Source organism: Seriola lalandi, unplaced genomic scaffold (genome assembly GCF_002814215.2).
Source record: "Seriola lalandi dorsalis isolate HSWRI2012SDOR001 ecotype SW California unplaced genomic scaffold, Sedor1 jcf7180002054965, whole genome shotgun sequence".
NCBI classification, from domain to species: domain Eukaryota; kingdom Metazoa; phylum Chordata; class Actinopteri; order Carangiformes; family Carangidae; genus Seriola; species Seriola lalandi.
Genome location: NW_019525516.1, coordinates 613171 through 637012, shown reverse-complemented (window position 1 = coordinate 637012; position 23842 = coordinate 613171). Strand labels below are relative to the sequence as shown.

The 23842-nt window shown below is 44.6% G+C and overlaps 1 protein-coding gene across 2 annotated transcripts; it reads right to left on the bottom strand.

The window, feature by feature from the left end:
* Positions 1 to 223: 223 nt before the first annotated feature.
* Positions 224 to 23203, bottom strand: ep300a (EP300 lysine acetyltransferase a). 2 transcript variants are annotated; one of them, XM_023395510.2, is made up of 31 exons: positions 22755 to 23203; positions 19603 to 20297; positions 18266 to 18445; positions 17656 to 17986; positions 16903 to 17022; positions 16248 to 16487; positions 15779 to 15884; positions 15510 to 15635; positions 14763 to 14880; positions 14146 to 14287; positions 13371 to 13445; positions 13056 to 13141; positions 12795 to 12947; positions 11778 to 12269; positions 11041 to 11449; positions 10717 to 10835; positions 10535 to 10598; positions 10017 to 10192; positions 8808 to 8896; positions 7673 to 7753; positions 7026 to 7082; positions 6828 to 6905; positions 6658 to 6725; positions 6094 to 6244; positions 5599 to 5745; positions 5391 to 5504; positions 5091 to 5256; positions 4779 to 4946; positions 4505 to 4666; positions 4037 to 4318; positions 224 to 3886 (listed from the first exon to the last, which is right to left on the bottom strand). In XM_023395510.2, the coding sequence occupies exons 1-31, from the start codon at positions 22846 to 22848 to the stop codon at positions 644 to 646; spliced, it is 8532 nt and encodes a 2843-aa protein (XP_023251278.1). In that variant the 5' UTR covers positions 22849 to 23203; the 3' UTR covers positions 224 to 643. The 2 variants fall into 2 exon arrangements, with proteins under 2 accessions (XP_023251278.1, XP_023251279.1); XM_023395511.2 differs by having other exon boundaries at positions 16909 to 17022.
* Between the last annotated feature and the right edge of the window lie 639 nt (positions 23204 to 23842).

The window sequence follows — 23842 nt, the reverse complement described above, 5'->3', positions numbered from 1 at the left end:
TCAAATAAAATTCATTCTTGGTATGTGAATTGTTGCAGTCGTTTTAAAATGTACATTGCTGCGAGAGAAGACTGTAACGGAAGATATGTCGATGCTTGTTTTATGATCCACTGAGGGAAAAAAATAATAATAATTCAGAAATAAAATATACTTACTCTCTGCAAAATAGATACAATCATGACTGGGTATTTGAGGAGGAAAACAAAACAATAAAAAAGGTACATCGTGTCAACTCACTTTAATTTTTAGCCACATTTAAAATCTTAAAAATATTCATAAAAAGGCAAAATTCTCAGTCCCCAAAAATATTGTGTCATAGACTTAAGGAAGAAATATCTTCAACCTGAAACACTGCCCTTCCACCTTTTTGTACACAATTGGCAAAAATATATAGATATATATTAACAGCAATAACTTACCATTGTTATAATTTATTCATTTATTGACTTCTAAGATTTATGTTGCATCTCCCATAGGAAGGAAGCTTGAGTTCTTATTTGTACATCACAAAAATATTTAAATAAAAAATAAAAACTTCTAAAACCCCAAAGCCATAGTCCCGCCTCGCTCTCCTCTCATGGCAGTTTGTGATTTGGGGCAACTCATCAGAGCATCGAGACAGAAAGACAATATGGAGTCATGGCTACATAAGGTCTAAACTGTTGTGGTTAATGTTCGTTCCCAGCTCCTGGTTGTTGTTGCCGCTGTTGTTATTATTCCCACCCAACATGTCCGACTGTCCCCCCTGTCCACTGTGCATCCCTGCCATCCCACTTAACTGGGACATGATGGAGTTCTGGTCCGAGGTGAACTGACCAGGATCTACAGAACCACCTGGCTGCTGCTGAGATAACACTTGCTGCTGGGGTTGTGGAGGTTGGGGCGGTGCCATGCTGGGGTGATGTTGGCCTAGGTGGCCCGGGTGGGGTGAGCCAGTCTGGGTCTGCGGAGAGATGCGATGAGGTGAGGGCTGGGGTTGAGGTTGGGAGGAGGGCTGCATGCGCGGGGACGGGCTGGAGTGCGGGGGCTGCGACTGCGGTCTTGGCGAGGGCTGAGGTGACCTGACCTGACTGCTGAGTGACCCTGCTGGACCAAGTCCTCCTTGTCCTTGGAGATGGTGAGGGGACTGAGCCATCTGCTGTTGGGGGCTCATGGGACTGCTGTGCTGGGCTGGAGAGCCCCCACCAAGGTGCTGCTGTTGCAGGAGCCTCTGATGGATGTTCTGGGGAAGCATGCCTTGGGTCGTCTGCGGCAGTGGGGGCCCACCGCCGCCTCCGCCAACTCCACCTTGTTGTTGTTGTTGTCCTTGCCCTGGTCCGACTTGTCCAGCCTGAAGCGGAGGTCCTCCTGGTCCTCCAGCACCTCCACCAGGCCCTCCGTCTTGTCCTTGAAGCCCACTGATTGAATTTTGCTGCTGTTGCTGCATCTGCATCTGGAGCCTTTGCTGAAGCGCTGCAGCTACTTGTGACATGGCGTTGGGGTAACCTTGCTGTTGGCCTGGCTGTCCTGGCCCACCCTGTGGTCCTCCTTGCTGCTGCTGGGGACCCCCTACACCTCCACCCCCTGGCTGGGGTTGGGAAGAGGGGGGTATCCCTGGCTGTCCCTGACCAGGCTGCATGAAGCTTTGCTGGCCTTGCTGCTGTTGGAGTCCCTGAGGCTGCTGGAACTGCCCGTGGTTTCCCATCTGCTGCTGCTGCTGCTGTTGCTGTTGTTGTTGTTGTTGTTGTTGTTGCTGCTGCTGCTGCAGGTGTCTTCTCATCAGCATCTCTCTGAACTGCGATGGCATGTTGGTCATGTTGCCTTGTTGCCCTGCTTGCATTGCTCCCTGTTGTTGTTGTTGTTGTTGTTGTTGTTGCTGCTGCTGCTGCTGCAACGCAGCCATTTGCTGTTGCTGTAGATTCCCAGGCAACATTGGGCGCTGTTGTTGCTGCTGTTGTTGTAACTGCTGCAGCTGAGCCATGGTTGGCATATTACCTCCCCCTGCTCCACCCTGAACCATGTTCATCCCTGGCTGGCCTGCCTGGTTCACATTAACCTGCTGTTGTCCATCCATGTTAGCAAGCTGGTTAGGCCCAGGCCCTCCTACACCGGGCAGCCCTCCAGCAGCCCCTTGGAACCTCACACCTCCAGGGCCCCCTTGTGGGGGTCCTCCTGGTCCTCCAGGACCACCCTGACCACCTTGATACCTGGCTGCTCTTTGCCTGATAAAAGCAGCCATAAGGGTCGGGTTGGAACGGAGGATGTTGAGGACTTGCTGCTGCTGAAGGGGTGAGCTTGGGGAACGCAGAGTTCGCAGTAGGTCTTGTAATGCTGCCTGGGGAAGGTTTCCTGATCCAGGTGGACCTACTATCTGAGTAGGTGCTCCTGCTGCCCCTCCTGATACACCCATTACCTGCATCATCCGGTTTCCTGTTTGAGGTTGCTGCTGACTCATTGGCTGCTGCTGTTGCTGAGCAGCTGCTGGCTGCTGCTGAGGCGCCATGTGACCCATCATGCCTGGCCGTTGTTGAGGGTTCATGGGTGGTCCCCCAGCCCCCCACTGCTGGTTTGTTGGCTGAAGTTGTCCACCACCTGCCTGCTGGACTTGCTGGAGCTGCTGCTGAACTTGAGGTGGCAACTGCGACTGAGGGCCACCTTGCTGCATCCCTGCTAGCATTCCCTGTTGCTGTGGGTCTAACATAGTCCTGCCAACAACTCCCTGAGCCTGGGGGGGCATGCCCTGGGCCCCAATGTGGGGCATGCCCATCTGGGCCTGGGTGTTCTGGTGGTGAGGATGTGGGGGTATCATGCCCCCCTGTCCCAAGCCACGGATCTGGACTTGGGCCTGGGCCATCTGTCTCTGGGTCTCTGCTAGACGCTGGATCTTTAGGGCCGTCTCTACAGCAGCCAGAGGGGGGCCTTGCTGTTGGCCTTGTACAGGCATGGCCCCCTGGCCCTGGTTGGGTTGTTGCTGCTGCTGCTGGGGTGGGGTGGCTGGACCCAGTCCAGGTTTGCCCAGGGACTGGTGGAGAGGAGAGGCTCCAGGTGGTCTGGGGTTGTATGGAGGCAAACCACCAGGGTGCGACTGCTGCTGGAGCTGCTGGACATTGGGAGGCTGCTGCTGGAGCTGAGGCACCATCTGTTGCTGAGGAGAGTTCATCATCCCCCCTCCACCTCCTCCAACCACTGGCTGAAACTGATGGAGATGGTGTTGAGGGGGCAAGGCACCACCTTGCTGCTGAACCTGCTGTTGCTGGCCTGGTGTTCCCATTCCCCCCATACCAACTCCCTGCTGCTGTGGAAGTGTGTTTGGCATATTCCCCTGGGTGGGTGTCTGTGGGGTAGGAGGCTGTGTGCCAACAGATGTGGGGGTACCAGGACCAGTTGCTCCATTGTTGGCTCCTGGAGAGGGCAGACCATTGCCCCCAGGAGCTCCTCCAGGAGCAGGCTGACCTACTCTCTGCATGCTGGCCATCCTCCTCCTTAGCATCTGGGCCTGCTGGAGCCTGTGCTGCAGCTGCTGCTGGCGGAGCTTGTGCTTGATGTTCAGGCAGAACGGGACTGGGCACTTGTTCTCCTGACAGTGCTTGGCGTGGTAGCAACATAGCGCAATAAGCTGCTTGCAGATGGGGCAGCCACCGTTGGTTTTTCTTTTGCAGCCTTTTGTGTGCTGAACAACGCGTTTCATCTTCTGGCAGGACGGCAGAGAGCAGTTTGCGTTTCGACACTGGCAGGCGTGGACGAGGGACTGGATGCAGCGCTGGATGCTGAGGCGACGAGAGTCTCCGGGGCTCTGAGTGGTGGCGGCAGCCTGGTTGCTGCTTTCATCATCCAAACCGAGGCCTAACTTCTCCATCTTGTGCTCGTGGCCCTTAGTGTTGTAACATGTGATGCAGAGGTCGTAATCCTGTGAGGGGGCGACATGGATGACGGTTAAAAATGTTTACAAGTGATACACAGCAGGTTTTACAGCAACATTATAAATCACACAACCTACATATTTTTTGGGGTCATTACCACAAATGAGACCCACTAAAACAATCCTTCCCCGACTCACCTCACATACAGTACAGTGGAAACGAGTCTCCACGTGGTGCTTGCACTCATTACACGTGTAGACAAAGCGGTCCTGGCTTTGGTTATGCAACTCCACCAACATGCACATGGAGCTCCACTTGGACCTCCTCAGCGAGCTAAACTCCAGGTGTTTGTCTCGGGCCAATGTCAAGAAAGCATCACGGCCGTCCATGAGGTCACAGGCCATCAGGGGATCCGGGTCTGAAATAGGGGGCAAGGCATTTGCCATGTGGCCTGCGATCAACCGGATCACAAAGAACACCTGGGACAGGAAAAAGAGGGGAGAACAAATGAGCAACAGGGGAAATATGGTCTTTTTTAAAACAAATTCAACTAGATTAAAATCTGGAAAATATGGTTGGTAAGGGCTGAGCCAGCTCATTTTCCAGTTTATTCTTACAGTAAGTTGCTTGGTAAAATACAGGCATTTCCAAGTATTTTCTCATACCTCTTTGTGTTTTTCCATAGTGGCGTAGAGTTTCTGTGAAAGGTCATTGGAGACGTTGGGCATCCCTGGCTTCTTCTTATTGGCTCGACTCAGGCTGCTCTTGTTCTTACTTGTCTTCTTGTTGTTCTTCTTCTTTGCATTTTTACTGTCGCCTTTTGTGTCCTGCACAAGAGAAGAGAGGGGCATTCGGTGACCATCTAATTGACAAGCTCATATACAAAATATATATATACAGGCTCCTCAGGGCAATATTGATAGATCAACGCATTCTTACGTCTATACTCTCATTGGAGGTGCTGTTCTCCTCCCTTTTCCTCTCCTCCTCCTCCTGCTCCAGCTCTTTGATGCTCTCCTCCAGCACATTGGGCCAAAAGTCACCCTCAAAATAAGGCAACTCTTTGGCACTGGTCAAACGATCCTCTGTTGCCTGTTTGAAGATGTCCTTCAGGGGTACATTGAAAACAAAGTTAGTGTTTTGCATGGACACGGTCCAAATCACTTGTTAGCAGCAGCGACGCCATTGTTTGTACACTGAAGATTAAGGATAACAAACACACAAGTGTAAAGCTGAATGCTGCCTCTTTACCTTGTAGTCGTGCACTATCCGCTCGGCCACAGCTTTGTCTAACATCTTCTTGTACCATTCCTGAAGGCGTTTGGGCTTTGGGATCTTCTGATCTGCAGGGTGACAGTGGAAGATGTAGTCGTCCCCTTCACTAGGTGGGCAGGCCCAGATGTGGCCAGTGGTGTAGCTGAGGAGGACACATGACAGACCATAAACAGTGAGGGTGATACATTTATAGACTAGCATAAATAAGCTTTGTGACTGATGAAAATTGGCAACTCAAGACCAAAATAAAAGTTTTCTTTGAGCAGGAGCACTCACCCCAACTTCTTGACATATTCCAAATACCCGATGAGGATTTCATGGTAAACCGCTGTTCTTAGAGAGCGAGGCCGGAAGAAGTGTACACTGTCCAGGTAGGAGATGTATACTCGCCTGAGTGGGTGAAAGAGGAAATATAAACATACCACAACTGCTAAAACTGAATTTCAGGTTTACCTCAGTGTCTCAAATATAGTGATGTCCTTACCTCTGGTTGGGCTGAGGGCAGTCAGATCCATACTCTTGAACATGCATACCAAAGAAGCAGACATCTGCTCCATCAATGTCCTCAAAGGCAAAAAGGGCTTTTGTCCTGTAAGGGAAAGACTCCGACATCTCTCCGCTGTCCACAAATCTGAAGACAAAAACAAGGATGTTTAAACTTAGTAGCTGTAAAATAGAGAAACAGGAAACTTAACAGTATTATCATTATTATTTTAGCCAATAACTTGTTACTTTTTACCTCAACAACTTCTTTTCTACTTAAGAGAACTCTACTATGTAAACTGGAACAGGAAATATTCAAGTGTGTGTCACCTTGCTTGTTTCCTGAAACCCTGGCATTCACAATTTTTGCAGAATTTCTACAAACCACAGGCTAAAAGAAATTTGTCTGATGATCAAATCACTCCGTTCTGGCCGCTTCTGTACAGGAAAAGAAAGATGTTTATGTTTAAGTCAGACTGTTTTCTACTTCCTGTACCTGGATTTCATGCCTGGTTTAACCTCCACCACTTTATCAGAGACATGGACGACGCGAATGCAGACTTCTCCAGACTCCGGGTGGCTCTGGCGCTTCAAGAAGTCATTCACCCTCGACTCCAGGTAACAGCCCAACTTCGTCTGGGGTAACCCTGTGTGGGAGAAAGCCGGACAAGACATATCCTAATTTAGTTTAGCTCATATAGTAACTGTAACAGCAGGGAGAAATATGACTTAGCTATGAGAAACTTGATTCAGAATTCATTTTCCTCCATATCTGTATGTAGCTCTTCACACGACATAATGCACAAAGCCATTAAAAAAAGAAAACAGGAAGTAACGAAGCTAGCTTTTCACAGGAAAACTATATTTATTTAGTATAATTTCTTTGGCTAAGCACATACATATGGAACTACAGTTTCAGACTGGAGTCTCCAGTCAGTAAACAGTGACAACCTGAGATTAATATGTGGACTGAACACACATCGAGTACACCTGTTTCCTGTACGAAAGGGGTATAAAGCAGGACAACATGATCGACCGGGATAGAAGCATTGCCTCTTACTTTTGGCAGAATACTTGTTCTCCTTCCTCGTCTTATTTGTCTTCTTTAAGCAGCCATCACACACGAAACTGAGGTACAGCAAATAGAAAGTGGTCAAGTCAGTTGAATTCCATAAAAGAAATAAAGATATTGAACCTTGAGAATGAATGAAATTAGAAAAAGCTATTCACCCCGATGGCCAGATTGTGTCGTTGTGCAGGACACAAATCTGGTGCATCCTGCGCCCACAGTCCATACATTCAACAAGCCTGGAAAAAAAAAAAAAGAGACGGATTAAAATATGCAACACACATTTAAGTCCTTGAAGAAATTTGGTTTATTCTTCTTCCCCAGTGCTAACATATGGCATCAGCAGGACGTTAACTTACAGTTCAGGGTCCAGTGTGTCGTTCTTCTTCTTCTCAAACTGTTCCTTATTTATCGATCTGAAATTAAAAAAGGGAGGACGTCAATCACAGGATCCAGAAGAAATTGCCAAAACACTAAGTTTCGAGTTCATCAGGCTTTAACCCAAAGTTTTTTTTTTCTCCACAATTTCCCGACTTCAGCATCTTGACTGAATCTAAAGACATTTATTGCAGTAATACTTAGGCTATACCATAACACAGCACATCCTCAAGGTATGATTGTTCTAAATCACTGACACAGAGCAGATTTCCTATACAACGCTTTCCATATCCGTACAGGAACGCTAGATATCAGTTTGCCCCTCATTAAATAAAGCAGCATATCATCAAATGCTTGTGAAATTATTAGAAACTCTTTAGGGGAACATGATGAGAATCAAATGAATTTAGTAAAATAAGTGATAAAGCCGCAATTTATATCTTCTGAAGAGAAATATACAGATTAATATCTTTTATGGGTAATTTATATAGTCCAGTAACCTGAATTAAATCTTCCTGTGGGCGTCTATAAATGCAAGATTGATGTCCTGACAAAATTTATAGTAATAGCTATTTAATTTTTATTTTTATGTGGAGTTAGCTTCCCCGTAAAACACAGTAATACTTACGTCTGTGGCTGGGTGGGGTCGTCGCCCAGGGAAACCGTCTCTCCCTGGATCTCGTTGAAACACTTCTCGCAGAAGTGGTACCTGTTAGCAAGAAGCCCAAATTTTGGTGAACTACACCGTTCCCCACAGCACAGCCAATCACAGACAGCGCATGGGAGGGCAGTCACCAAACGGTACAGGACATGGGCAAGGCAGGGTGCCACAAGCGGAGCAAGCAGGAAGTAGGAGCGCAGGACAGCAGGAAGTCGTCATCACAACAGCCAGTCATGATTTTTGAGGGGGTGAGGGTGAGGGGATGGGGGATGGGTTTGGAGGTGCATGGTTGGTCAAGGCAAAAGCAAGCCAATGTTGATATCACAGCCATTGGAAGGGAGGACAGACAAGTCATATGGACCAGGAACAAGACGAGACGAACATCCAAGACAACACACAGCAGAGAGCCGAGGCAAAGCACAGATTAGCAATTTGGACATGACAGGATGAGCAACAACAACAACCACCATCACAGCTAACGGAGCAGGAGTAGAATAAACAGGAGCTAAACGGGAGAAGGGATCTGGAGCAGGAAGTTGTGGCACGGGACATAATACAGACACTGAACAAGTATGAACAAATAAGCACAGACAACTGCTCAGCTGTCCGTTCAAGCAGTTCATTTTAAAGTCTGTCCTTTCACATTCCAGTGAGGTTATTATGGGTGTGTTATTATTATTATTGCTGCTTCTTCTTCTTCAAAGAAAATGCCCATTTACTTTGCCTTAATGGGATGTTCAAAAGATCAATCAAATAGCACCAAAGAAACGGGATATTTTCTTTGCTTTGTCTGCGCAGCTTTATCTTTACCCACTGACAAATATTTTTCTGTGTTGAGCTGCTATTTAAAGATTTGTTTCATGAAACAATAAGAAGCTTAAAGAATGTGAGGAGAGGACAGACTGTTAAAATGCCAGTGCATTAGGAATCACATGAAGGTATAAAAAACGGGGAACATGAAGTGAAGGGGAGTATTTAGGGTATTCAGTTTAAATAATTTCCAATTAACCTCTATGATAATCCTTTTGTCTTTGACTGACCCTTCCATCCATCTATTTGTCCCTCCACCCTTTAATACATGGGTGTTTCCCTCCCTCCATACCTGTTCTGGTAGCTGAAGTAAGCAGCGTCTCGAGGGATAGTGCATAGCTGCTTTCCATAGCAGCACAGTGTCTGAGGAGAGAACTCCAACTGAAGGACAGAGATAAAAAAATAAAAATGGTGTCAGAACATATTTATCTGTTGACGATCAACATGCGTAACTTCAGTGACACCCAGCTCGGCTACTCCAGAGTAAACACACACTGAATAAGAAAAAGGCTGTCACTGTACAGTAACTAGTCGTGGAAAGTGAATTTAAAGTGAAACAAACATGGCTTCCCCCAAAAAGACTTAGTACAGGAACTTTCTGTTTAATCATAGTGCAACAGTTTGATTATATCATGTTATCATCTCGTCCAATTAAATGATATCAAGAAAAAATGTTAACACTTAATGGTTGTTTATTAAGAACATTGAAGTCCTACTGTGAGGGACGGATCTATATCCACATTACAGCTGGAAAAACTCCCCCAGAGTTGAACTGAGCCAATTTCTGTTTAGCTTAGTTTTGTTAAAAAAAAAAAAAAAAAAGTAATTACAGCGCCCATCAAGCACTACTTTGTTTTGTCTCATTGTCAGAAGTCAACCTTTCAGCCAGCCTCTCATAATAAGGGCCAATCAGTTTTGTTATTTGTCAGCAAAACCAAAAATAGCAGAGTCTAATGAGAGCTGAAATGCGATATGGCGGTGGTATGCCCACGGCCAAATTTAGCTATGAGCCCACTTCACTGCTTCCATTTTCAGATGTGAATGAGGGGAGTTAATATCTGCATCTGAAACATACTGAAAACATTCACACACACCACCTTATCCTGGCATATTTTCAGTATAGACGCATTTTCAGCGTATATGTCAATGATGGGTGTAATTACACACACCATTACACGCGAAGAAAGGATGTGTTCACCTGTTGGTAAGTTTAACGGGCCTAGCGGTACCGACAAGAACGACAATTTTCAAATATATTTTAAACCAGGAAAACAAAAGATATTTCTCTCACTGCAGAAAGCGACATGTTGTATAGAGGCATGTCAGCCTACGACAAATACTAACAACAACAACAACAACAAAAAGTCATCCAACATTTCTTCTTACCCTTTCACATCTTAATGTTAACACGCTGACTTTGATGTTTATAATAACATCACCCCTCACCAACATACATTTCCATTTCCACCCATTTAGCCAATTATGCAGCACTTTGTCTCACCTTCCTGCCGCAGCAGTAGCCGAGGCTCTGCATGACCGGGTCAATTTCCTGCTCAAAAACCTCGGCCAGCTTGGAGCAGTACTTGTACACTCGGGATGTTTTGCGATTGTACAGCCATGCGTTGTTGAACATCAGCCAAATGTCATCCACGTACTGCCAGGGATCCTGGTACTGACCTGCAAACAAAAACACAAAGCATGGGATGATGGAGAGAGAACACTCTTGAAACTGATGATAGTTGCCTCACTAAAGAATCTTCCTATAAAAACGTGCAAGAAAAATAGGATCAGCTCAGATGAACCGTTTCCAAACATATAAAAAGCAAAAGAATTCATTTTAAATCTGCACATCATGTCAAAAAGAAAATCTGAACTTTTTATTTTTAGTCCTGACTTCGACAAAAATTCACGTCAGCAAAATCTATAATTTGATTAACGTTGAAAAGTAACAGGGGAAAGTTAATTGTGGTGTTTCCTAGGAATGACCAAACCTTGTAAGATTTAGCAACAAGTACTAACCAGTGTCCAGCTTTCGCTTGATAGTTGATAAGTCCATGGGATTCTTCACAATGTCAAAGTAGTCCTGCAAGATCACAATGTGTATGTGTCAAGGCTGAGCAATTAAAACTAAACTCCCAAACGCTGACGAGGAGAGAGCAGTAAAAATGCAGAGGAACAAAGACTTCAGCAGAGGTACGTACAGGTATGCACAGCAGTTGTGGGTCAACAGGCATTCTGAAGGGCAGAGACTCTGGATCTTGTCTGTAGAGAGACTCGAGTGTAGGCATCAGGGCCTGACGAAGCTCCTCTGGCTTGAAGACTGGGAAGAAAGGTTTAAAGTTATTTTAAAAAGTTGTTTTTTTTTTTTTAAATCAATTTTAGACTGCTTCAATTAACCCTTTGGATTCCATGACAAGAAAATGAAAAACAACCCAATTTAGATGAGCAACAATATAATAAAATGGATTGTATAATAATAAAAAAATAAAATTGCATCAATGATTCAGAAGTTTAGTCCTCCTTACTCTTCTTTTTCACTGGGGCCTGTGGTGTAGTTGACTCTGACGTGTCCTCTTCCTCTTTCACCTCCTTCTTTACCTCCGGTTTCCTGTCTTCTGTTTTTACAACGGACGTCGGTACTGTTGTTGATGTATCCATGGGAACACCTTTACCTCCTTCTCCAGAACACTCCTCCTTTTTCAGTTCTGATTTCACAGGCTTTTCCTCCGTTTTCAGGTTGCTGAGCTTCCCTCCTTTGGAACAGCTACCGGTATCACTCTCGTCCTCGTCATCCTGCTGCTTGACCTCCATCTTGGGGTCGAGGTTGGCAGTTGAGGTGTTCGACTGTGGCTGTTGGGAGGAAGTGTCCAGGCTGCTGACAGAGGCGGGAGTCAGGGCCTGACTGTCTGCTGGGAATGAACCCTTTTGGGACAACTAGGGAGAGAGACAGAAGCAAACTCAGATGCATTGACATATTGATGTATGACATTAACAAACAAATGACAAGATACACTAAAGACATAAAGGTCATGCATAGCTCAACAGGTAAAGCATTGCATTAAATTAAAGCCAGGATGACCAGTTTAGGAAATGGAGAAGGTAAAAATGTTTGATCTCATAATGATGACCAAACAATATATAAGAAAGCAGGAGTTAACAATAATCCTGAAAGACGTGAGTTACTGCTACAGGATCAATGGAATCTGTGGAAGACGGTGAAGTGTTTTTAATGTTAAACTTTATGACATTAGATCTCACTGACCGGAGTGCGAGGCAGCTGAGCACCATGCGGTGTTGAGCTGGAGGCCAGTCCAGGGTGAGACGGAGTGGTCGAACCAGCTGGCCCTATATGCTGCTGCTGGAGGGACTTGTTAGAGCCTGGGCCCTGGCCAAGCTGGTTTTGCTGGGGGGCTGGAGGTGGAGCTAGCTGTGGTGCATTAGGGGTGTGTGGCTGTGGGGTCTGGGACCCAGCTAGTCTGGGGGGTGTTTGGTGAGGGGTAGGGGATCGGCTGTGAGCAGGGGAGGGCGAGCTTCCACGCATGGGTCCCAAATGGGGGATGGAGTTTGGTTGCTGGTTCGTGTTAGATGGAGTCATCGAGGAAGGAGGGGCTCCAACAGCTGAGTTGGGACCTGCGCTACCCACGCTCTGGGGACCCATCGGCCCTACTGTCGAGACGCTGCTGGGACCACCGGCTGAACCTGGCTGCGCTAGAGGACTAGCAACTGGAAGAGAAGGAGGGGTGCCCATCTGCGTCTGTGGACAGATGAGGATGAGGGGAAAGAGATGGGTGACAGATGGAAAGGGTACACGGAAGCAGGGTCAATATAATTCCAGGGGAACATTAAGCATGCATGATATGAAATCATTCTGAGGTGTTTCTGGACAAATTCATGATTTGCACTTTGCAAATTGGAATACTACAACCTCATAACATTAATAGTCTTTATTAGGCACCTTTGACTGCAGGAACCTGTCAGTGAACCCAGCAACATTTTTAGGAAATCTATATTTCTAAATGTAAAATTTTAGCTCCTAAAAAGTCCCTGCTAGTTATCTGACAGCCAAAACTTATCAGTGTGCAATACAGTATCACTGACTGGTCAAACACTGGCATTTTACACTGCTTTGTACCATACTACAATGTACCTGTATCACTAGAATAATTTCCTCTACTATTGTAATACTATTACACAATTTCAGCTTCACAATCAAGTTCTAACCTTAGTAAACACATAAGTGTAACACATCTACAGATAACATAACTCCAAGCCATCTTACCTGTGGCATGCCTGTCTGTGCTCCAGGCTGGGCCATCCCAGGCTGCGCTGTACCAACACCTGGTGCTGAGCCAGGAAACTGTACCTGGGACAGATACTGGTTCTGTATCTGGTTGACACTGGGCTGTCCTATCCTGGATCCAACCATTCCCATCTACAGGAGTAAAAGGGCAGAGTTCTTAAAAACACTTGTTCAACCTTTCCTGTTGAGCAGTTTGAATGGTTTAAATTTTCTGTGATAGATTGGGTGTTCAGTGCTGACCTGGTTGCCAGATGGTCCTATGGGTAGAGGAGGCGTGGACCTCTGGCCCATAGACTGCATCCCCATCTGATTGAACTGATTCATACCTGACACAAACACAAAGACTGTTATGATACAACACAATGCAAAAAATAAATAAAAAAATCACAAACCTACAGTCGACTACTAGAGAACTATTCCTATGAAAAAGTTTTCTGTCTCTCTTTGACTTAAATTAACATTTAGGCTTATACAACAAATGATATTTGTCAAATTTCGGGTTCTGCTAAAACTGATGAATTAACATTATGTGTCCTGGTCCAATGCAATCTTTACCTGGGCCTTGCATCCTATTGACCATCTGATTTGGACCAGCCGGTCGCACCATTGACGGGTCAGGGAGGGGACCGTCTGTAAAAACAGTACCAGGAGATAAAGAAAATCAGGCTATAAATCTGTGCACAGTACAGGAGGAGAGGTGGAACTGTCCTAACCAAGCATGTGGAGAGATTTGCACAAACTCTGGATTGTATAATATTTTTTTCTGCCTGTTTTGTCAGGAAAGATCATTGCCATTTGGTCTCAGTACTTGGTACCAAGTGACTGAGCAGAGACACCTGGAAATGCACCTTTAGCCTCTATTAAAATGTCTGTGGAACATTTCAACGACGTGTGAATAATCTGAACCAACTGAAGAAACAAACAGTATCCCGTGTGTGTGAGGAAATCGACAGAAGCTGACAAAATTAACTGAAAAACACTGGGCAAGGTATAATGCATGCAAACCTAACAGGAAACAAAGGGAATTGAGAATGGGCTTCACATGACCTCTCCTTATCAATTATTAAATTTACAACAGGTTAGCAAAACTGTCAATAAACGAGCTGCATGCAAATCTGACAAATGCAGTTAAAGGAGGACAATATGATATAAATAATAAACACTGTCAAACACTATAACATTGTACACAACATTGCACTATTTAATTATCATTGTTTATTAACTGTTTTTCTTATTATCATCAGCTAATGACGAGCTAATGGACACATGAATTTCCCCTAGGGGATAAATAATAATCATCCAAATCTACATATGCTGCATGTCAACTCACTTGGAGGCAGACCAGTAGGGGGCTGACCCATGCCGGCAGGCCCAAGGCCCAGACCCTGCTTCTGGAGCCGTGTCCTCCTCTTCTCCTCCAGCTCCTTCTGGATCTTATAGATCTTCTCTGCTAAGAGGTGATAGTACTCGGCCTGTCAAAAAGAGGGTAAAAGGGGAGAATGGGACCAAAGGGGTTAAACAATATGATGGTAAGAAATAAAAACATGGAGGAGCTGTAGAAACTGCTGCAAACTAATTGGGTTTTTTAAGAACTCTAAGAAATAATGTAAAAAGACAAGTTAGCAACGGGATTATGTGTAAAATCAGTCATAATTCATGCCTCCCCCAGGATTAGAACCCAGGTCCTTTGGTGTGACAAACCTTTGCTTTACCACCTGCAGTAAATTTAGTACTTAACATGGTAATTCACCAGTCAGGCTCGTATGCTCTAGGTTTACAGCCACATCCCATGATGTCGTATAAACTGTGAAATATTTAGCTTTTGAAACCAAGTTAGGACTGATAGAGTGACATAGCAGCTGGCTACAGCCGCCAAATGACATGCTTCCAAAAACAGTTCCCCCCCTTTTTGAGGAACGCACTGAGCTGAAAAAGAGAGCAACTTACTCTACTGTTGGCTGACTCATACATGTCTCCCTCAACTTTTCTGGCATAGGCCACCAGGTTCTCCATTCGACGGTCCTTGAGAGCAGCTGGATCTGGAGTCGGAAAAATGGCCTGAACTCTGTGGATGGGAGAACAAACAGAGAGGGAAAAGAAAAGGAGGAGAAAGAGGGGGGAAGGAGTTGAAAAATGATGGAATTGTAAACTCCTGTCTCAGTCAAAGAATTGCTTAAACACAGCATGTTGTTTGTTATGATAACGCATCTAAACCCCAATCGTAGACCCTTGGAGGACTTGCTGCGTGGGTATCTGTGTTGTAACCGAGGTAGTGGCTCCACTACAAGAGGTTCTACCAGGCGTGTGCGTAAAGCATCTTTAGGAAGTGCGAGTACATAGTCATAGCACTAGTGTTTATCGTGGTTAATGATACTGTTTGTCAGCACTTAATATCTTGTTAAGCTCTGAATACAGCACAGTAATCAGAAGGGCTATGTGCTGTGTTTATTGCCACAGAAGAGGAATAAATCTCTTGTTGGCTTACGACATATAAACAGGCAGCAAAAGGGGCAAGAGGCCAAAACTGGGGTTCAGATTTGCTTTTTGCTTTTTTTGAAAACATGCATCATTCAAAAAAAACAAAAAAACAAAACAACAACAACAACAACAATTACATTGTCATAATACACCAGCAAGAATGTGATTGTGTGTACAGTGAAAAATTTAAGCTTAGAGTTCTTCTTTAGTACTTACAGTTTGTGTACCAAGTGGTTTCGTAGGTCCTGTGTGATGTCCTCATGCCAGCTTTTCCTCATGCCTGTGGCAGAGGGAGGGGCTGCCGTGGGCAAGGAGCCAACCCCACCAGCATCATTCATCAGACTGGGAGAGACGACGGGTATAATTTTAATCATTAACTTAAAAAACACAGATGTGTGTCTGGTCTAAAACACTGGAAATTAGTGTTTCTTCTAATCAAGCCATCCACCAAATGGTAATGTTATGCTGCTTGTGTTCCTTCTCACCCTTGGCTGTTCACATTCAGGTGCATCATGGTATCCTGTAGCAGACTGGATTGTTGGCTCTGAGGTGGAGCTCCCACACCTCCATTGACTCCCATAGGATTTGCACCTACATATATAAAAAGGACAGAACATCATAAGTTTGCATTCCTTGTTCCTCTGCAAATAATAACAGTCATGTACCTTGCTCTCTATATATTAATTCTTAATGTCTTCAAGCTACCTGGAATTAAAGGCGTATTGATTTATCCTTGATTTTTTACTGCAATTTCATAGTTGACAATAAGCAACTACTGAAAGAATCTTATTCTTCGAGTAATTCTCTAATTTTGAAAGCTGAAAGTCTTTTTAAGACCTTCTGGATTCTGAAAAAAAATGCTAAGCTCTCAGCGCTATCGGGAACAGTGAACAGTGTGTCCTTCTACTGAAAATACCTGGAGACAGGAGCAAGTCAAAACGCAAGCTAACTTACCCATTGGATTCAGAGGCCTCATGCCAGCCTGACCTTGCAGGCCTTGGTTAGGCATATTGGGTTGGGCAGTCTGAGCTTGGATCTGGTTGCCCTGGTAAGTGAGACCCAGGGCTGCGTAGGCTCTTTCTATGGAGCTGGGGTCAATCTGGCTCGGCGGGTTGAGGTTGGGAGCACTTGGTTGGCCACCGGGTACGGCCCCAAGAGAGCTGCCCAGACCTGCACCGGCCCCACCAAGTAGAGCTGTGAGAACATACCAAGAAGAGAGAAGAGGGTAAATAATACATCTGGTCTTTTTGACAGAATAGAGAAAAACTTAATCTTAAGAAAACCGAGTGGCTGAGTATTTATTCAAAACTCAGCCAAATAGCATGCTGCAAATCATACCATCATTTGGTACAGTACAGCTTATGATTAGCTTACTAGTACTTAGTAAGTACTAAGTTGTGGGTTCCAATCCAGCACAATGTAATACAAGGCAATACTGACATCACAATATTACAGGCTGTATGTTTTCATATCAATATATTGTCAAAGTCACATAAAATAAGTTGTTGATAATAAAATAATGACAAAATGATCGAATCATTAGGATGTACACTGCAGAGTTGAAAATAAGAATATATACAAGTATAGCATTGTTTGGTCAGATACAGACACTCACACTGCGGGTTCCTCTTGTCCCCAGCGTTCTTCAGTGGCAGGCAGACAGGACAGTCATGTCGCGTGCAGTTCTTCCAATGAGAGATGATCTGCCTTGATGATGCACAGTGAGCAACTGAGGATGAAAAGGACAGAAAGACAGGAAGAGATGGGAAACGCAGAGGTATATGATGGGAGGGGAAGAAGAGGAGGCAGAAGAAGAAAGAATGAAATAAAGTGAGGTCAAGAAAAAAGAAAAAAAAAGGTTCAATGAAATTAGAGATGCTCAGCTGAAAACTGTTAGGAAGCCGACTTTAAAAAATAAAGTTGGTGTTGTTTCATGGATTTTATTAATGCACCAGAAACCCAAGCTATAAGTGCTGTCTGTGTAGCCAAAACATGATGCAGCATATGCCTCCTGTGCACCTGCTATACGATTGCATTGGGTGACACAGCTCATCAGGTAAGTGTCAGTGTAAACACTAAACCTCATCCCTGAGCATGCTGGGTGACATCTGCCCAACACAGAGCTACTCTGCAGAAAGTAAAAATGAAATCTGTGGTGTTTCAGAATATACTATGCTGGCCATGTCCACTGCAGTGAAAGAAAGTATCAACCAATATATAATGATACCGCTTCTTCATGTCTGACAACAATGGAGTTCTAAAGCAACAAGATACAAACAATATCAAAGCCTGCTTGTCAAACACAGGGACACGTCTCAACTATAAACTCAGTGCAAGAGCATGTAGGATCCCTTCTACTCACCCTGACAGGACTTGCCAGCCTGGCAGTGAGTCATGTGGTTGAGAACGTTCTTCATAGTGCGGCAGTGGGGCAGATTGCACTGCCGGACTTCACCGTTGGCCTGTTCCCTCCGCTGGCACTTGTGTGCATGAAGCAGGAGTACCAGTTGCTGCTGGATTAGCTTGCGCTTCTCAGGGTCAGCAGTGGGTGGTGCACCAGCTGCAGCAGATGCTGCAGAAACTTGTGTACCCGGACCCACTAGACCTGCCTGAGCGTTGGGCACCATCCCTGGGGCCCCTCCCACAGGTGCACCAGAGGGACCGCCCACACCTGTCTGTGACTGCTGGGAGCCCTGGTAAGTAAAGTGGGAGGGAATAAGAAGATGTGAAACAGATGAGACAAGAAGTAAACAAACAGGAAATAGGGAAAGGTGAGTAAGAAGCAATGACAGAGTAAGAAAGAAAGAAGAGGAAGATAATAAGAAGAGAGAAGGGGGTGGTGGATTAACAATAAGAGAAGAGTTTAAAAAAAGAAGATTGGGTCAAGTAAGCTGAAGATGGAAGAGAAATGAGGTGATACTTATTCTTGTATCTTTCAAACATTTTGCAGTCGGTTTGAATTTGCTCCCTACCATAGCAGCCATTCCTTGCATGGGCTGATTCTTCTTGTCAACATTGAACTGCGCCAGGCTGTTGGCCATGGGACCCTTGTTCTGGAGCTGAGGGCCCAGCCCTGCGCCTCCCAGACCTTGATTCCCCTGCCCTGCATATGGACCTCCAAAAGGGCCTCCTGGGTTGCCCATCATCCCCATCTAAGAGCAAAAAATAAAAACAATAAAAATAGAAAAGTTAGTATGAATGATGAAGAGATATGAAAAGTAAAAGAGTGACATCAGACAAAGTATGAAGACAATTAATTATGTAGTTGCAACCACATTTCAGTGACATAGTGACAGCACTGAACTGCACATATATTACTTTGTCTTCTTCCCTTGTCTCCCAAAGATCTTAAATCTTAGAGCAATTAAGTCATCAACAACTGAAAAGAATTAATGTACTTCTAAATGAGTTAACCAGGTTAAAGCATCAAGTCATATCTTATTAAATCATTAGAAAATCATCTAAAACATATGCAAATCAAGATTGAACATGCACAGAAGTAACAGAGTGTGTGACAGCAATATGACATGAACAGTTCCCCTTTTCTTCTGCTCACTGAAGGGGTTATTTGAACTTTTTTTTAAATTGCTGATTAACTCCTCATCAGTATCCCTGTCTCTTTCCTCTTCACCTCACTCATTCCATCACCTCAAGAAGATCCAGTGCATTGTTTCACTGCTCCCTATGCCTAACCTGAGCACTGTCGCTGCTTTTGATCTCTACTGGTAAATCAAACATCAGTGTCTTCACCACATTCATTGAGCAGCGGCAGCCTGCCACTGCAACATTTTTATTGTCACTCCCGTGGGACTGTCAAACACTCCAGCAGAGCAGTTTTATGCCACAAGCATAAGCGTGCTGTGCCATGCCGTTTGGTGCTAAAACACATACATATGGTTATAAAGTGCTAATTTGTTAGACCAAAGTGTAGCCATTGCACAAGCGCAATGGTCTTGACCTGCAATTAACCATCAATCATGCAAAAATTAGCTTCCGTGAATTGTGCTTACTAAATGATGAAATTTAAGTAACGATGCCTTCAATAATCATATGTGTTATCATATGTTTCAAAAGTTAAAGTTGGATAGTAATGAAGATTCTTGAGCATTAACTGGAAGATCATTTGAGGAGAACAACATTAAACATGTACTTGAAGAGGTTACAGGTACAGGATTTTATTTTCACCAAATACAGCTTTTACAACCCTTTTGTTCCATATGAATTCCAATAAATTTTCTAAAATGAAATGGTTAATATTGAACGTTAGGGTAAGAAAAGGAAAAAAAGAACAACATATGTATAACCCTACCTTGTTCATTGCTCCAGGCTGCTGGCCTCTCATCCCGGCCTGGCCCCCAGCTCCCTGCTGTTGTAGGGTCTCAGCCAACAGGTTGCTGTTGCCACCCATCCCCTGATTCCCAAAGCCCATCCTGGGCGAGCCATTCATCACCTGGTTCCCAATCATTCCTGGCTGCTGCTGTCCATTATTGCCTTTCTGCTGTGCTCCCATCATGGCCCTGTTCATGCCACCTATCATTCCAGCTGCAGCATTCTGTTGCTGCTGCATCATGCTGGCCTGCTGTTGAGGGGAGAGGTGCTGCTGCTGCCCCTGGCCCATCATTTGCTGAGGTCCCTGGCCAGGGGATGCTTTCATGTTTGCCAAGTGTTGCCCCATGGCAGTGGGGCCTCCTGGGCTGCCCATGGCTCCTTGGTGCCCTTGTTGGGTTGAGGTGGGTGCCCCTGAACGCAAAAGCTCTGACAGCTGTTTGTGCTTGGCCACCGCATCCTGGCCTCCGCCAACACCCCCAGGGCCCCCTCCAGGGCCAAGCCCAAGACCCATTCCTCCTGCTCCTCCATTGCCTCCTCCAGGACCCAGCCCTGTAGGTCCTCCTCCCAGCGTGGTGTGCAGCTGGTTGAGGTCCCCACCGTTGACCAGGCCTGATTCATTAGAGCTGATGAGCTCGTCTGGGAGATCGTGCTCCAAGTCAAACAGTGAGCCGAAATCTGAAATGATGAAGAAATGCAAAGTTTAGGAGGGGGGAGACAATGAGATAGGAGACAAAACAGGGAGAGGGTGAGAGAAGGACAATAAGGGCCACAGCCATGTTAAGCTGCTATAATCCTTCATTTTTCAGCATGACTGAGTGAAAATGCAATTGCACGCTTGACATTAAAAACTGATAAAAGCTGTTTAGAAGTGTATGACTAATTTTCTCCCATCAGAAATTAATAACATGTCAGAAATCTATAAGTATTTCTGTGTGATGCCATGTGCACAAACATTTATGCAAACATACATGTCCACCTGGCCTTCCCACACACATATCTCTGACAGTAAAGTGATTCAACATGTTGTTAAGACAGATTTGTACCGACAAGGTGATGAACAGACCATTTAAAAAAAAAAAAAAAAAGTTACACCACAAAATGGGGACAACTTGGAGACACACATTTGAATTTACCAGTCTGTATTTACTGAGTTCAACAGCACACCGCTTAGGCAAAGATACATGATGAGCATCATGTATCTTTTACGACAGAAATCAAGACCAAAAATCACACACACCCAAACTACAGCATCTTATATAGTTCTGATTTCTTTTCTTCCATCAATCCATGGTTTTTGTAACACAGTAAGGTACAAATGGGTGACAAATTAAAGGAAAAACCTGAGTAAATAAGTGTAATTATAACTAATTCAGATATATTCATACTGGCAACAAGGGTTCACTAAATGAAGGTTTAAGTAGTATGAAGATTAGTGATATGTTAGCTTTGTGTTGAAACGAGGCCTGTCCAGTATGAAAATATTTCAATTTGTAATGTTGACGGCTGAGTTATAGAGGAGCTTTTGTAAACAGTGTGTATAGTGACCTTCACAATCTCCAGATCTCAATCCAACTGAACACCTGTGGGAAATTTTGGAATAATGTTTTAGAAAACAACTTACTATGACACTTTATGTTGGTTTTTCCATTAATTTGTCACCCATCTGTACCACATGTTACCTAACTCACTCAGCCATCATTCATACATCGATTAGTTATTCATAATATTTTGCAAGTTACCTGACATGTACTCCTTACAAATGACAAAATGTGTGTTTCCACCACCCACCCCGTTTCCATTATTACAAACTGAATATTTTGTATATTTGGTCAGCTTCAATTAGCTATGAAGCTATCACAGCTCAGGTCACTCTTGATGGTCATTTGCCATTCTCTTTACATTTCAATGAATGTTAAATTATTGATTACAATGAAAATAATCTGCAGGTTGCATCCCTCAGCTTTAATTAACTAAATCTGAAAATTAACAAATGAGAGTGATCAGCAGCATATCATTTACAAACTGAAACAAATAATAGTGTACAAAGATATATATGCTTTTATTTCTCAAATTAAGTATAAACACCCCGTATGGCAGTGTCACAAATAATCTCAAAAGACAATCAATTTGAGTGCAATATATTGCATCCTCATATACAGACCCTCTTCTTGACAGCTGCTGCACTGATCCCCAAAATATATCATGCAAGATAACGTAAATGTGTGCATGGTCTGGGTGATTTCATCGTCGTAAAAAGTCCCTTTCCACTGATCCTGACTGCCACTGACAACCTAATGCTGAGTATATAGCCTAAGATGTAGCTGTTCAGTGTAAAATGATTGAGTGAATGGTTAAGTGATGAAATCTGAGTGATTATTTCGTGCTTGGAGCAGCATTTGCTTGCTAACTTTACTCGCTGCTTAACATCGCAGTGGCTGGACATGGCGCTGTCCATGCTCCACAGTTTTGTTCACAGGCCACTATTCCAGCTGCTGCCACACGCCATCCACAAAAAAACACACATACCAACAATGGCAATTTGAGCTTAACAATCAGTAGACCCGTGGGCCTAAATTTAGCTCTCCAACAAGGCTAGCACAATCGGTAACCTCTGCTTTCGCTAACACTATTAACGGTAGCTAACGTTTGTTGGGAATGGGTCCGAGTTATGATGGGGCAAAACAGATTGTTTTAGACGTTAGAAGCCTTAAAAACTCGAATAACAGAATGGGTGTAGCTGTAGCTGACTGTCAATTTGGCACAACTGTAAGACACCAAAAACTTTATCATAAGTTGAGCTGAGCTGAGCTTATTATCAGCCCGGCTAAAGTAGCCATTAGACACGGGACCGTCAGTTGAAGACCCGCATTCAGTTAGCTTGCCTAGCGTTAGCCGAAGGGCTAACAGGGCTACCTCCGGCTAAAATGGCTGTTAGCATGCGAGCTAGCTGGGGGAGCCCTCTTCACGTCCGACACACACACTCACTACTAGCACGCTAACATTAGCAAGCTACGACAAAAACAGAAGAGTAATCCCGCGTCTTCTTCCTCTATCAAGTAAACCGAAGACGCCGAAAAATAATAAACTTAACGAATAACACCGTAACAAATGATATCATTAAACAATACTTACCATTTCCATCGCTGGCGGAGGCGGAAAGTGCCGGAGAGGAGAGTTTAGGCCTCTTGGCTGAAGGCGGGCCAGAGTCCAGAACGTTCTCGGCCATATTTTTTCGAAATAAAAATATATAAAGTATCCACAATTGCAGACGTTTTCACGCCCTTAGAAGCTCATTCCTTTTCGTTTCCAATATTGCGACTTTTCCCCCTCCTTTGGGGGGACTAAGAGGGGGAAAGTCCCGTGTACAAATTACTCCTCTTTCCCTGGGTTCGCCTCTCGATTTCAGCCTCGGCGTATATCAACCCCCCTCCCTCCCTCGTCGGATTTTTTGTTCTTTATAAATTTCTGCCAGCGGAGGAGGAGGGGGTCGGTGAAAGTAAAGGGGGAGACACACGCAGCGGCTTCCCTCTAAACTTACACAGCCTCTTCGGATGTAAATAAACCGTCCCCGGGTCTCTCTCCCATGGTTGCATCCGTCATTTCAGCCTCCAATCCAGCGGAGTCTGGATGAAGATAATGTCGGGCAGAAAAGGCTTGTTTGCCTGCGAAGTGATGGTGGTGCTGCTGGTGGCAGCGGGTGAGGATGAGGGGATGCAAATAATAAAATAAAGCTGTGCAGCTGCAACGGTAGATAAAGTACAATGCTTATTCACTATGCTATGCATGTAAAAGAAGAAAAAAAGTTATTTATTTATGAAATTCGTCTGCGCAGGTAAACTTGCATCTGCTTTTTGTAGAGGGTTTGGCTGCAAATCTTAAAGTTGGATTATGTTCAACAGTTATTTTTAAATGCAAGCATTCAAATTGTTAATCATTTTTGCAGTCAGTGCGTTTAAATACAGCTAATTAAACACGTGCACCAACTTTGCTTTTCAAGTGCAGCAACAGAGATGGATTCACAAACACCCAAAACTATGTGTGTATGTTTCTCAGGAAAGACTTGGTTTAAGTTTATTCATCAGTCACCGTTTTCTAAATTAAAGACCCATTCCTGTCACCCTTCTTTTGCTCTGTTTGCTTCCTCATAGGGAAAATGGTGGCCTCATGCACACATTTCTTAACAGACAAATACAGTTCCCTTGGCCTGTCCATGTGTAAAC